The sequence below is a fragment of the Poeciliopsis prolifica genome, unplaced genomic scaffold, assembly GCF_027474105.1.
Source record: "Poeciliopsis prolifica strain line A6 unplaced genomic scaffold, Auburn_PproV2 SCAFFOLD010, whole genome shotgun sequence".
In the NCBI taxonomy this organism is placed as follows: Eukaryota; Metazoa; Chordata; class Actinopteri; order Cyprinodontiformes; family Poeciliidae; genus Poeciliopsis; species Poeciliopsis prolifica.
This window is the reverse complement of record NW_026562385.1, coordinates 9,023,043-9,036,550: the sequence shown is the minus strand read 5'-3', so window position 1 is coordinate 9,036,550 and position 13,508 is coordinate 9,023,043. Positions and strand designations below refer to the sequence as shown.

Below are 13,508 nucleotides of genomic sequence, written 5' to 3'. Positions count from 1 at the left end.
GAAAGTTAAAGGCTCTGTTTTTATTTTTGTTCCAGCAAAATCCGGCAGCAAATATTAACCAATATTGGTTCTATACACAATAAGAAAAAAAATTAAAATCAGTTCCACATTTCACAGGAAGCCAGTTTAGAGAAGCTGTAATTGGAACAGTCCGATCTCTTTCAGAAGTGCTTGTCAAAATAGTTGACTGATCATTCACTATTTTTCAACCTTGAGAATAGAATTTTTTAAAATTCTAATTTTATAAAAACTTTGCTGAGACTTGCTAAATGTGAGATTTAAAAGACAAGTTTATAGTGACTTGATGAAAAGCTGGAGAGCAGCATTATGTCATCCAGAATAAGAATAAAATCAGAACATAATCTCAAAGGGATTCTCGAACCAAATGTGTCATTTTTGTCCTGGTTACATTGTAAAACATTGTTAAAAATTTAAGTTTTGAAGTTTGTGAACTTCAAAACATAGTTTATCGATGAATGGAGCTGGGTGTTATCTGTCACATTTTCTTCAGAAAGAATTAAAGGAAAAAATGCAATTTGCTCAAAGCCGCAACCCTGTGGAACGCCACGCTGAAGAGAGTATAAATTTAGGCTGGTCTTTGATGAAGGTTTCTTAAAATAAGATCTTATCAGACATCTGTTGTCGCCTCCTCATCTCTTTCTGAATTTAGCAGAAGAAGCAGCTTCCTGGATAACATGAATCTCAAAGTCATAGCCTCTGAGACGTTGCTGCGTTCTGTATTCTGACATTTTTGATAGTTAGGTGTAGAGAAGAAGCAATTCCTGACAACTTCCAAGCTAATTCTTCGCTGAGATACAGATCGGATTGTTTTCAGCAGGAGGTTGTCAGATTTGACTGGTGGTGTCAGATGAAAAAGGACAAAAGTGGTGAGGACAATTTATTTCAGTTATTTCTAACGTAAGTCTCAGTGGGTCCTCAGGGCAGCATTCTTCCAAGAACCGCTGCTGCTCACTGTTCAGGCCAAACAGCAAAGTGAACTGCTCCTGTTTTGCTGTTTGTCAGGGCCGTAAGAGATGGACGAGAACGGGACGTTGGAGGACAACGATGCATTGTGGGAGAAGGTGGAGTGCAAGCGCTACGAGTTGTGTCGCAACATCACTCCGGCGAAGCTCACCCCGTACCTCCGTCAGTGCAAAGTGCTGGACGAGCAGGACGAGGACGAGATCCTCAACTCCCTGCTGCTCCAGGCAAAAGCAAACCGCACGAGTGAGTAAAGAAGAAAGTCATGATTTGAAAGGAAAGAAGTCAATTCTCTAGTGAATCAGTACAGTTGGATGTGAAATTATGTTCATTTACCGGCTCTGAACGTTAGAAAGAAAAGCATTTGAGGGTCTACTTTTTCATCCAAATGCTAGATTTTCTAGCAGTCTATCAAAAAACTGTGAATGCCTGTGACTTAGATATTCAAACTTCTACTTGTCTCACAATGAATACACTTTCAGACCTGAAGTTATTATCAGACGTCTCCTGCAAAGCAGAAGCTCTGAGTTTTTTGGTTCTCTACTATTTTTATATAAAAGTTTGTTATTTCAGTAAAGTTTTATGGTCTTCCAAAGACGCCATGAAGCTCTCATCTGGTCTGCCTTCAGGCAATAGATTTAAAAATGACAAAAAAAATTACCCGATTAATCTGTAATTGTAGCTGGAGAATTAAGGCAGTTGTTTGATTTTAGTCTTATAACAGAGATCAGGAGCACTGCGTTTGCATTCGCTGAACTTGAAAACAAAATAAAAATCTTTCTTTAACCTTCTTTTAGGTCGTCTGCTGGACATCCTCCGCACCAAAGGAGAGCGGGGATATGGGGCGTTTTTGGAGAGTCTGGAGTTTTACTACCCTGAACTCTACAAGTCGGTCACAGGGAAAGACCCAACCAGACGATTCTCCACCATCGTAGGTGAGTCCCGGACACTTTGAGACTAAGGGTTTGCCGATTTATCGGTGCCGATTTCCTTAATTGTGGGACATCTGTGATCGGCCGATACTTGCATGTGAAGCCGATGTTATTCCCTGATCTTACCTACCTCAGCAAAGGTCTAAAAATCATTTCCGCTGTCCTCTTCTTTCTGTCACTTTCCTGTGAGAGAGGTTTGGCTGATGGATCAGCTCACCAGGTCTTATCTGCACGTTTGCAACTCAGCAACTTTTTTGCCACCATTAGCGACATTTCAAACAAAAAAAATGGCATCGGCCAAAATTGGGATTTTATGTGATTGACCAACATGGAAAGATTTAATCGAGAAGTGTAAGGAAAATAATAATAATATCCAGCACTCTTTACTTGGCCGTAAAGACATTAATGGTTTTGTTTAAAGCTTAGTACAAGTCATGGAGGCGACAGAGCAGAGCAAGCTGCTCTGTTCATAAAACACCAAATGTTTTAAATCGTAATTTTCATGCACAAGAGCTTGCTGTTGGTATGCTTGATTGATTGGGGAAGAGATTGAGCTAAATGTGGGAAAATCCTTATCGGCGTAGGCACTTCTGAAGACGATTTGAACTTCCAGCAATAACACAACGTCAATTCTAATTCCCAAAGCTGTGATTTGAAGGTTAAGATCAAACCTCATTCATGTGTTTGCGTGCCATCTTCAAAGTCCAAGCCTTAATTCCTTAAAAGTCTGTGTTTTGGGAAACAGACGGATGCTCTCTAAATTCAGTTTCTAGATGAGCAAAGCAGGCCGAGACAAAGTCGAGTTGATGTGTCGGCTCATGAACAATGTCACCTCTACAATGATGCAGTTTGCAGCAGAATAACAGACTGAAGGTCACAAGGAGACAGATTACTCCTTTCTGCTAGCTGTCTAGTTTGGAGCGGAAAATCATTACTTTTAGGGTTTGGGTTAGTAAAGTTAGTTATGGCGATGTAGAGAGATTTCGCCTAAAAAGTCTTTCCGTTACACTGATAAAGTCTCATCAGCCCAAACACGGCCTGCAGCCAAGAAAAACCCCAGCTGAGGAAGAGATAACGCACAATCCCCATGGCCGACATTGTTACCAGTTTTTCTCAGCCGCGACTGACGCTGCTGGAGTTACTGGAACAAACTGGATTCGATCAGGAAAAACTTTGGATTCTTTGGATTGTTTATGTTTACACAGTTGAGACTGAAAGGGTGGCGATCCTTTGATAGATTAATGATCAAAAACAGATGTGAAATAAAAATCTAAAGTGAAGATTATAGAATTTGAATTGATCGACTCACAAGTAAACAAAGATGAATTTACTATTCTAGAAAAAACATTTAGAGCTCTGACTTGTAGAAATTTGCTACGTGTCTCTTCAGGCAATTTGAATAATAATTTATTGAGGCGTCTAATCATGCAGTCGCTGTAGGTGATTTTTCTTGTTGAGGTTGACTGACATTTTCTCATCTGATAGAAAAAAGCTGCAGTACCAAGAAATGCTTTTTCTTTTTTCTTCAAATGTACTATAATTGATTGATCTGTGGGACTGGAAAACAATTAATGTCAGATTAATAATTAGATTTTTTTTTAATCAGAGATACTGTCATGTTTTTGAGCTGTGGGAGGAAGCCCGAAGTATCTAGAGAGAATCAGTGCTTGTACAGGGAGAAAATGCAAACTGACCCAAGATTGGGATTTGAACCCAGGACCTTCTTGATGCAAAGCAACCAACAGTTCCAGCGTGAAGCCAAACTAAATAAATAAATAAGCGTGCATGATTATCCATCTATTGCTTTGTGCTCTACTTTGTTTCTTGGTCTTGCACACTGTTTTCTGATGAACAACTTTAAAGTTGGTGGATCTAACATGAGCAATTGGGACAGCAAATGCTCACACGCATTCTGAAATGAACGAAACCAGCAGTGCAACTGAAGAGCTTTACACTCCGTTGAGGCAAAGCCAGCCCCGCCTTCCTGGTTTTGCTTTACTGTCTGTGGTTAGAATCTGAGATGTGTGTTGTGTATATAGCTAAAGCTGGTATTGTATTGTACAATAACTTCTCCTCTTTATATTTTTCCACTCCCCTCTTTAGTCGAGGAGGGTCAGGAGGGTTTGACCCAGTTCCTCATGAACGAGGTGATGAAACTGCAGAAGAACACCAAAGTCAAAACCCTGCAGAACACAGAGCTCAGCAGAAAGACCCGCACACTGGAGGACGAGTACAAGAAGCTTCGCTTGGCTAATCAGGAGCTTCAAGCCTTTCAGCAGAGTAAAGATAAATCACATTTCACTTCCACCGACACGCTTCACACCTGTAACGTCTCGCAAAGATAAAACGGCTGGACTTATGTGCTGGAAAACGCTAACCCCACCGCTAGTGTTTGGTTTACCTCCCTCGGTGCGCCGCAGTTTAGCTTAACAAGGATTTTTAATCACATAACCTACCAAAGGGCTGCTTCTGAAACTAGGACACTGTGGTCTTTATCATATCCTGTGCAGTTAACCTCTGCAGCTGGCACACCGGGGCGCCTTCAAGCAAGATCTAAAAATACAGTGAGAAAGATTTTAGCCGGGTTCAAAACAGACCACGTAGCTTAAGCTAAGCAAACTTTTTCAACAATTTACACTCTGAAAGCCTAAATTAGTTTGGAGGAAATTATTCTAAGGTTTCACTGCTAGACTGTAATGAGGGGAGAGGGGGATGTGTGAAACCACACACTTCTTTAATAAGCACAACTAATTTATGCAAATCCATTGGTTCATGTATAGTAATTAGTTTTCTGCCGCGTTTGCCAGGATATAACAAACTGAGAGAGGAGCGGAACACCTTCAGCGACGAGCTGCTGAGGGTAAAGGATGAAAACTACAAACTGGCCATGCGGTACGCCACGCTGAGCGAGGAGAAGAACATGGCCGTGATGAGGAGCCGAGACCTGCAGCTTGAGGTTCCCCCACCTGAAAGCACTCACACAAATACAGACGCACCACTTCAGCTTTTGCCACAAATATTGTTTAAAGATTCAGTAATTGTAGTGCACAATAATGAGGTGAATGGAAAAGGATGCTGGGTTTTCCCAGATCTTTTAGGGTTAAATTTTGAAATTTGAAGAAGTGTGTGCATTTGTGTAAATCCCCCCTTTTCTCTGGTAATCCTAAATGAAATCTGGTGCCTTTAGAAAACACCTAATTTGTGAAGAGAGTCTATGCAATTTAATCTCAGCAACAATGCAGCTGTTCTGGAAACTACTAAGACCTGAGCAGTCACCTGAACCAGACAGGCTGGAAACCAGGTTTAATTATAGAAAAGTCATCATGGAAACTCTGGGGGAGCTGCAGAGATTCACAGCTGACAGAATGACTGTCAGTCATCAAATTTACCCTTTGCGAAAGATTAGCAAGAAGTGAGACCTTAACGCAAACTATTGGTTATTTTCACAATTTGTTAATTTATTGGATAAAAATGTGGCAGATTTTTTTTTACTAAACTCCATAAGCTTGTTTTTCAAAATCAACAAATGATTCAGTTCCTCTTTTAAAGAGCAGGGTAAACATTTTATCACCTAAAATGCAATAACAGGATTCCTTTTTGTGAAAGCTCGATCATTCGTAGCAAAGGATTAAAAGAAAACCTTCTAAAGTCAACGTGTGAAAGGCTCGTTCTGGTTGACTTAACATCTGAGCTTTTTGCTAAGTCAACGACAGAAAATACAATATATTGGCCCAAATCTGCTTATCTTTTCTTAGTTAATATTTGAAAAGTAAAAGTTGCTCGAGAGGAGATTTTCTTTTTTTGCTACAGATTTTAAATCAACTGAAGCAAAAATGGCCACTTTAGGATTTCAGAGTAGAAAACGCACAGGACAGAGAAGGTTTTTTTTTTTTAACTTAAATGCAAAATGTAATTGTTTTTATACAATTTTGGCCCAGTTAATGATTTGAGTGATTCTTCCTGCAAATGCTACATGTCAGCATAATCCAGTTAACAATTAATCTACTATTAAATTTGCTGACGATTATCTCAATAATTGATTAATCATAGTTAATCTGATTAATTTGATTAATCTGATTAATCGCGTCAACCTTATTAAACATTGTTGTATAAAAATCATAAAATCTGCACAAAAAAACAACAATAATTTCATCTTCATTTTTCTTCCACTTCATTATTAGGCATCACTTGATGTCAGTCTGAGATTTATGGCGGTAATTTATTGCACTGCATTGCATTTTGAGGAAATGTCGGATTCTCTTTGCCTTACAGATCGACCAGCTGAAGCACACGCTGAACAAAGTGGAGGAGGAGTGCAAGATGGAGAGGAGGCAGAGTCTCAAGCTGAAGAACGACATCGAGAACCGACCCAAGAGAGAGCAGATCTTTGAGCTGGAGAGGGAAAACGAAATGCTCAAGATCAAGCTGCAGGAGCTTCAGTCCATCATACAGGTAGGAAGCACTGATCTCCCCTGAGAGACGTTTAGGATCCACAGTATCAGCCTGTGCATGGACATAATATTTAATATTTGACTCCACTCCTCGCCACCTGTGGCTTTTTGCTCAGTTGAAGCTGATTGGAGCTGAACATGAGGCCAAGAAATGAAGCTATGCAGAGTATGTGGGGAAATAATTGAGCGTTTCAGGACTTTATATCCCGCTGCTCATCAGCGGTCAAGCCTTGGAAAAAAACAACAACAAAAAAAGCCCAACTTTGCTGCGTGTGTTGTTTTCTCAGCCTGGCCCTTTGCCTGCGTCAGACAAGGCCATCCTCGACATTTTGGAGCACGACAGACAGGAAGCTCTGGAGGACAGACAGGATCTGGTCAACCGCCTCTACAACCTCCATGAAGAAGTTCGACAGGCGGAAGAACTACGAGATAAGGTCACAGCTCGGCACGACACACCACACCACCCCCACTGTTAACATTGTGAGATGGTCATGTGGGTTTCAGTGGTTACTGATTTGAAAGTATAAGCAGGCTTTTCTCTCTTCATCTTCCTCCTCCTGCGTCTGCCTTTCACTTTACTGTGCACCACTTTTTAACGCGTTGTGCTTTTCTGCATGCAAGGAAACAATTTATTGAACGGAACTTATAGATTATGCTCTTAATGAAATTATTTCAAAAATGAGAAATGTATTATTGTTGTTAAGACTAATAAGATTTTTCTGATTCTATCTGTTTCGGTAGCTCGCCAAAACAGATAGCCTGTTAGCTTGTGGATGACTCCAAACTAACTTTCAAACCAAACTTACCTTAAAACTTTACTTTACATGAGCATGTTTTCATGGACGATATGGCTGAGAAAAGTGATTTATTGCCCAGTCCTAACTGGACATATTTCCATTCAGACTGAATTGTTTTTATGAGTGAGGGAAACCTGTACTGTCAGTGTGCAGCCGCATTCATTTTGTATTTGTGTGTTGTTGTAAATAACGTGTGTTACCACACCTTTAAATCACACCGCCTATGCCGTCTGCTTCATTTGTAGTACCTGGAGGAGAAGGAGGAGCTCGAGCTGAAGAGCTCCACCCTTCAGAAGGACTGCGAGATGTACCGCAACCGCATAGACACCATCTCCGTTCAGCTGGACGAGGTGGAGAAGGAGAGGGACCAGGTGACCAGCCTCAAACACTCTCTACCACCGCCTACACACTCAAAGTATTGGTCACTTTGTATGAAAACAACACATTTTGGTTCTTACTTTGCTGTGTCGGCTTCTGCAGGCGTTTCGGGCCAGAGATGAGGCCCAGCACCAGTTCTCTCAGAGCCTCGTCGACAAAGACAAGTACCGTAAGCAGATCAGGGAGCTGGAGGAGAAGAGCGACGAGCTCCACATTGAGATCGTCCGCAAGGAAGCCAAGCTGGTGGCGCTAGAGAGTCGCCTGCGGCGGATGTCCAAGGACATTCCCCTGGACCAGGTCAGACATGATCACATCATCACAGAGTCACTGGTTTCCCTCTGCAACCTACTGAAGTGGTTCCCAAAGCGTGGGGCGCGCCCCCTAGGCGGGGCGCAGTGCCATTGCAGGGGGGGGAAGCGGTATGGATAACTGAAAAAAAAAAACAGTTACACAAAAGTGTTTCATTTTAAAGATGGTTTTATTGTAATCCATAGGGGAAGAAAATCTTTGGGAACTACTGGTCTACGGTCAAATATGTGTTCTACTATGTATATGGAAGCATATTTTAATGTTGTCATTTATCTCTGTACAGAAATGCCTTCTGTACAGATTGAATAATAAGAAATCTTATTATTCTGGACATGTATTATTATTTGTAACGATGCCTCCAAGTATACCAGTATTTCACTGCAGTTGCACAATCTGACACAGAAAAATGTAGTAAAATAAAACTATTATTTTTGTACATTTATTCAGTGGATAAATTGTGATGTTTGGAAATTATTTTATTTTATTTTATTTTATTTTTTTGCTCAATCTCCAAGAATTTAAAACAGTTTATCAACTAAATTTCAAGATGCAGTTTGAAATAACTAAAGCAAACTGATGAAAAGTGAATTTAGTTACAGTTGTTTTGAAGGATTGTAAGATGTATCAATATTTACTCTTTCTTAACATTGAATATTAATGTAGTCACAATTAAAGATTGATGTTTTTTCAGTGTGACAATAATAGATATAAATGCTAAATTTCCATATTAACTATTGGGGCAGTAGTAATACCTTTCTGTACCAACATATATGCTTTAGATCATTATTTATGTTAGTGATAGACTAGATCAAACACTGGCAATATATAAAATATTGTCAAATAATTGTTCCCTACTTAATGTTTCCTTTTGCCACAAAACCCTAACCAAGAAAAATCTTCACTTTGTTTTTAAAGGAGCTGCTTTTCTAATTTCCTGTTGCAGCTAGTTGTGCTACAGCTCTAACACCAACTTTTATATGAACTTCAGTAAAATGTGGAGGCAGGAAAATGAGATTAAACGTATTTTATTTTGGCAGAGTTTGCCGAGGGACATGCCGTTACCCATCATCTCTCATGCGGCCGAGGATAAACAATGTTGGTCCAGCGACGAGTCGCACGAGGAGAAATGCCCGTCGGACGAGCCGCGCCTCAAACGCAGGCCAAACCTTAAAGCGGGGGTAAGTCGTCCTGCACTTTCGTTTTATTAAAAGCAACTCGCTTCTTGTTTTGAAAAGATAAATAATTGTGCTCAGTGGAAAAAAAAAAACCCTGCAACACAAGATATTTGAAATCTAAATAATTTTAGAAGTAATTGGTTGAACTTGAACTGTGTTAATGTCCTTCAACTTTTTATTGCTTTCATTTGTTTGATACACATAACAGACCTCCTTAAAAGAAGTAACAAGAATAACTGTTTCATCATTTGTCTTTAGCTCCGATGTAAGTCTCCCGTTTCGGGGCTCAGAGACAGTCCGATCACCTCAGATGCCAGCCATCGTACAGGTAAGCAGGATGTTGGGAATCTGCTTGTAATGCACATTTGACAGTAACACTGCCAGTCAATTGGTTTGGTTTAACTCTCTATTCATCTCTACTTTTCAGTCAACGGAGATTTCCTAGAGATTCAGACGCCAAACATAAACGGCAACAACAACTCTCTCCCTCCGTCGCCCAGTTTCCCAGTTTCCCCAACGTTCCCACTGCCCTCTGCTCCGTCATCCCTACCAAACATGTATCCCTGCGTGGAGCAGTCCAGGCAAAATATGGTAAAGAGGGGGCAACTGAGCACCTTTAATTGATTTAAATCAAATTAGACTATTTTGAATTTATCTAACTAATTGAATGAAATATAAATCAACTGCTTTTTTTAATGTAAGTGATTCAATTTAAAATTCAGTTTAAGTTTGTTAGAAATCAATGAAATATTTTTTTATTTAACTTATTTGGAGTTTTTTCATATTTATTTCACTTTGATGATGTAATTTGTTAGTAACATTTATTCAATTTAATAATTTTGTTTTTCAAGATTTTAATTGAAATGAATTCTGCTGTTATTAAATGAACTGAACATCAGAGTGAATGAAATTGACCTTTTGTCGTCTGAAGTGATTTGGTGTTTTTCTTTCTGTTGAAACTGCAGCTCCGTTACCGAAACGACAGCATCATGTCCATCGTCCCAGAGCCTCCTGAGAAGGCGTCGCTGTACAGACGCGAGAGGGAAAAAGAAAATGACTTCCCGCTCCGCAGGTACAGCTAGCTTAATTTCACTGCAGGTTGTTATAATCCCACCAGTTCTCATTGAATTTTATCTGATTTATTTCTCATTTCCTGTTTTCTTTGTAGCCTCTCCGACTTTGATAGCGACAACATGGAAATGGAGTATGGTAATGTGCTTTAATGTAATCTTCAGAAATAACAACAAATTATAAATTTGGTCGTAGCGCTCTAAAAAACATCTTTTCAAAATCAATATCCTGATTGATCCGTGTGTATGAGTGTGTTGATTTTTGTTGCTTTGCCTCAGAAGATGGCCCTAACTCTGTGATCTCGTCGTCATCCTCCCATCAGTCGGAGGGAATGGACACATATGATCTGGAGCAGGTCAACAACATCTTCAGGAAGTTCTCTTTGGAGAGGTATTCTGTGACTTTCCATCTACTCAATTTAAAATAAAAAAAAAACTCTTCCAACAATAACCCCTTTTTTCCATGTTGGTGGACGCGCAGGCCGTTTCGCCCGTCTTTGTCCTCCTTCTCCAGAATCAGCGCCACCATCAAGCCGGTGCAGGAGGTGGCGCTGCAGGGCGACAACCTCTTGAAGGACGTCACGCTGGTCGGTGGCAACGAGAGCGGGATCTTCATCTCGTCGGTTCAGGCTGGGTCCAACGCCGAGAGAGCAGGGCTGCGAGAAGGCCACCACCTCTTGCTGGTAAGAGGTTAACGCTCATCCCGAAAGATAAATGAGTCAAATATGAGGTGAAAATCTAGAATTTATTCAGAAACATCACAAACCCAAGTTATTTTACTTGTTTCAATGTACTGTGGCAGTAATCTATAAAACCCTTGTTTATTCTGCGATCGACTAACCAGCTTGAGGGATCCATAAGAGGGGAAAACCAGAGCCTTTCACTGGATACCAGCACTCAGGAAGAAGCCCACTGGACGTTGCAGCACTGCTCTGGACCAATCAAGCTGCACTATCGAGCCAGTTTTGACTGTAAGTCATTTTTATTGGTGAGAGTTTTAGAAGCTCAAATAAATGGCAACCGGCTTTAAGAAGAGAGTGTAGCGGAACGTGTTCGTATCGGATCAACACAGTAATCCCTCGCAGTGAGTCACAGCCAACGACCATTTAAATTGAGAAGAGGATGCAAAAGTGTTTTCATTGGTATATTTTGTTTTTTCTATGAACATGAGTCAGTGAAGTTACTACCTGAAGGACTTCACGCCTAACTAATGCAAGAATGGCTGCCAGTAAAATTGCGCTGAAGATCAAATTGCAGGTTTTTGACGAGCAGCACCAAGAGTTTGGCTTTCAGGTCAAATGACGGCAAAATACGGCAAACACAGTAGTCAGAAAATAGCCCGTTTTATTCAATTCTACCAGTAAAATTACGCATTTATAGCAGTTCTTCACAACAGAAAAGCTAATTCAGTCCAGTCAGACATCCAGGTTCCAAGTCAATTACATGCATTGCAGTTGATATAGTTGTCAAACAATGCAGACAATTTCCCATTTTATTTAAAGAGTTTGAAATGTTTTCTATCTAAGGAGACCCAGCAGATTGTTTCGAGTTGCTGACTTGCGTCATTCACTCCCAGATGAGAAGTGGATAGACGACTGACTCACTGTCAGGCCATTTGTTTGATTAGTATAAATCTCTCTTATCATTTTTATTACATACACCAGCAATGAACCATTAGCCACAAATTCAGTCACCTGGTTCTTAAAAAGCGCCACCTAGAGTTCAAACAGTTTGATACCGGTGGGAAACAGTTGAAATGGTGCCTGCTGTTGTGTTTTGGTTCATTTTATGGTCTGTTTGTACGGTTTCGCTACTCAAGTAGCGAATTATTACAACTGGCTTGTGCATGGCTGGGAAACAGAGACGGAATAGCACGGCTTAGATATAAAACTGAGTTACAAAATTGGTTGTATGGTGAGCTGACCTGGAAACATTTAGAAAACCAACCGAGCGTTTGGCATTTTCCTCCTTATTATGTTTCCTGGTTTTTGGCCCAAAGGAACAACAAACGTAGCAAAGCGTTGTCCCTTGCTGAAGCCCAGTAGTTGTTTTAAGTCTCCTAAGATCAGGCCTTTACGCTGACATACTTCACAGCTTCATATTAAATAAGCTAAATGCCCATTCTCCAGCTTATCGTCGGCTCCAGAGCAACCTGTCCGACGGCACGCTGGCGTCTGGAGACTCCTTCTACATCCGAGTCAACCTGAACATCTGCGGACAATCGGACAGCTGCTCCCTGAGCGTGCGCTGCGACGAGGTGGTGCACGTTCTGGACACCAGGCACCAGGGCCGCTGCGAGTGGCTGTGCGCCCGCGTCGACCCCTACAGTGGAGCGGACCTGGCTGAGCGCGGCACCATACCCAGCAACTCACGGTAGGCCCCAAACTCAGACGCTTTCAGATCTGTAGCAGGAATCGATGGTTATGATTAAATATTTCTCAAGAAAATTTTTTTCTGCTTCAAAAATAATCCTATTGCAATAAACCAATTAATCACGCGATAATTGTAATTTTTTCTTATGTCTTTCTTTGCACTAGACTTTTTCCAGAAGGGTAATTTTGTTCACAGAAACTCTAGTATCCATTTTATTTGTCGTTTTGATTGTTTTATCTATTTTGGGTATTTTAAAATATCTTCCTGTTCTAGTGTCAAATCTTCATTAGAAAGTAAAGTTTATTGATCTTTACGAGGATCTTCTCTCATTATTATATTATCAACATTGTATTGCTTGCAAATGATATCAAAAGCTATTATTATTATTATTATTGTCTATCGCAGTAACAATTAATTGTCCAGCTAAATTAGTCATTATGACAAGCTTACTTAAATATTTCTTCTAAGATTTTTTTTTCCTTGTTTGCATCAAAATCTTTAAATTATTATACAGAAATGACTCATGTAAATTTAAAAAAAGTCAGGAGAGATCTGTAAAGGGGGGAAATACTTTCTCACAGCTCTGCTTTGTTTTCAGCGCTGATTTAAATCCTTGCCGTTTTAGAGCTTTACGAGTGTTTTTGTGTGACTGCAGAGCTCAGCAGCTGCTGCTGGTAAAGATTCAGAAGTTTGTCTGTCGAGGAGGGAAGGAAGAAAATGAAGGCTACCGCACCAGCAGGGTAAGGATCTACCAGATTTATCTTCTTAGCTGTCATCAGAGGCAACAACAAATTAACAACAAAATAACCATTTAAGTATGATTTGAGTCGAGTTTATTTTTATAACATAATGGCCAAACAAGCAACAATCGCCATTGAATATATTAATCAATGTTCCAGTTATTATTGACCAAGGGTGGGATTTTAGCCCTGATTTAATGGACCCTGGTGTTTCGGCAGTTTTGCAGTTTTCTGAACTTCTGTTCCAGATTGGAGGAGCAGAGAAGCAGAATGCTGCTTGTCCATGTTGTTGTTGCTTCTCA

At 40.3% G+C, this 13,508-nt stretch overlaps 1 protein-coding gene across 2 annotated transcripts in view; it reads left to right on the top strand.

Annotated features, from left to right (window-relative positions):
• The window catches only part of card11 (caspase recruitment domain family, member 11), a 28,966-nt gene that overhangs the window by 8,030 nt on the left and 7,428 nt on the right, over positions 1-13,508 (top strand). The window contains exons 2-19 of one of the 2 annotated variants that reach the window (XM_055036190.1): positions 1,024-1,227; positions 1,779-1,916; positions 4,017-4,193; positions 4,721-4,869; positions 6,186-6,365; positions 6,652-6,798; positions 7,407-7,532; positions 7,642-7,836; positions 8,886-9,026; positions 9,282-9,351; positions 9,451-9,614; positions 9,989-10,095; positions 10,192-10,232; positions 10,376-10,484; positions 10,575-10,776; positions 10,938-11,064; positions 12,223-12,466; positions 13,122-13,206. In XM_055036190.1, the coding sequence (XP_054892165.1) occupies positions 1,035-1,227; positions 1,779-1,916; positions 4,017-4,193; positions 4,721-4,869; positions 6,186-6,365; positions 6,652-6,798; positions 7,407-7,532; positions 7,642-7,836; positions 8,886-9,026; positions 9,282-9,351; positions 9,451-9,614; positions 9,989-10,095; positions 10,192-10,232; positions 10,376-10,484; positions 10,575-10,776; positions 10,938-11,064; positions 12,223-12,466; positions 13,122-13,206 (2,595 nt within the window). In that variant the 5' untranslated portion in view covers positions 1,024-1,034. Of the gene's footprint in view, positions 1-1,023; positions 1,228-1,778; positions 1,917-4,016; positions 4,194-4,720; positions 4,870-6,185; positions 6,366-6,651; positions 6,799-7,406; positions 7,533-7,641; positions 7,837-8,885; positions 9,027-9,281; positions 9,352-9,450; positions 9,615-9,988; positions 10,096-10,191; positions 10,233-10,372; positions 10,485-10,574; positions 10,777-10,937; positions 11,065-12,222; positions 12,467-13,121; positions 13,207-13,508 lie in introns of both variants that reach the window. The other variant, XM_055036189.1, reaches the window with a different exon arrangement.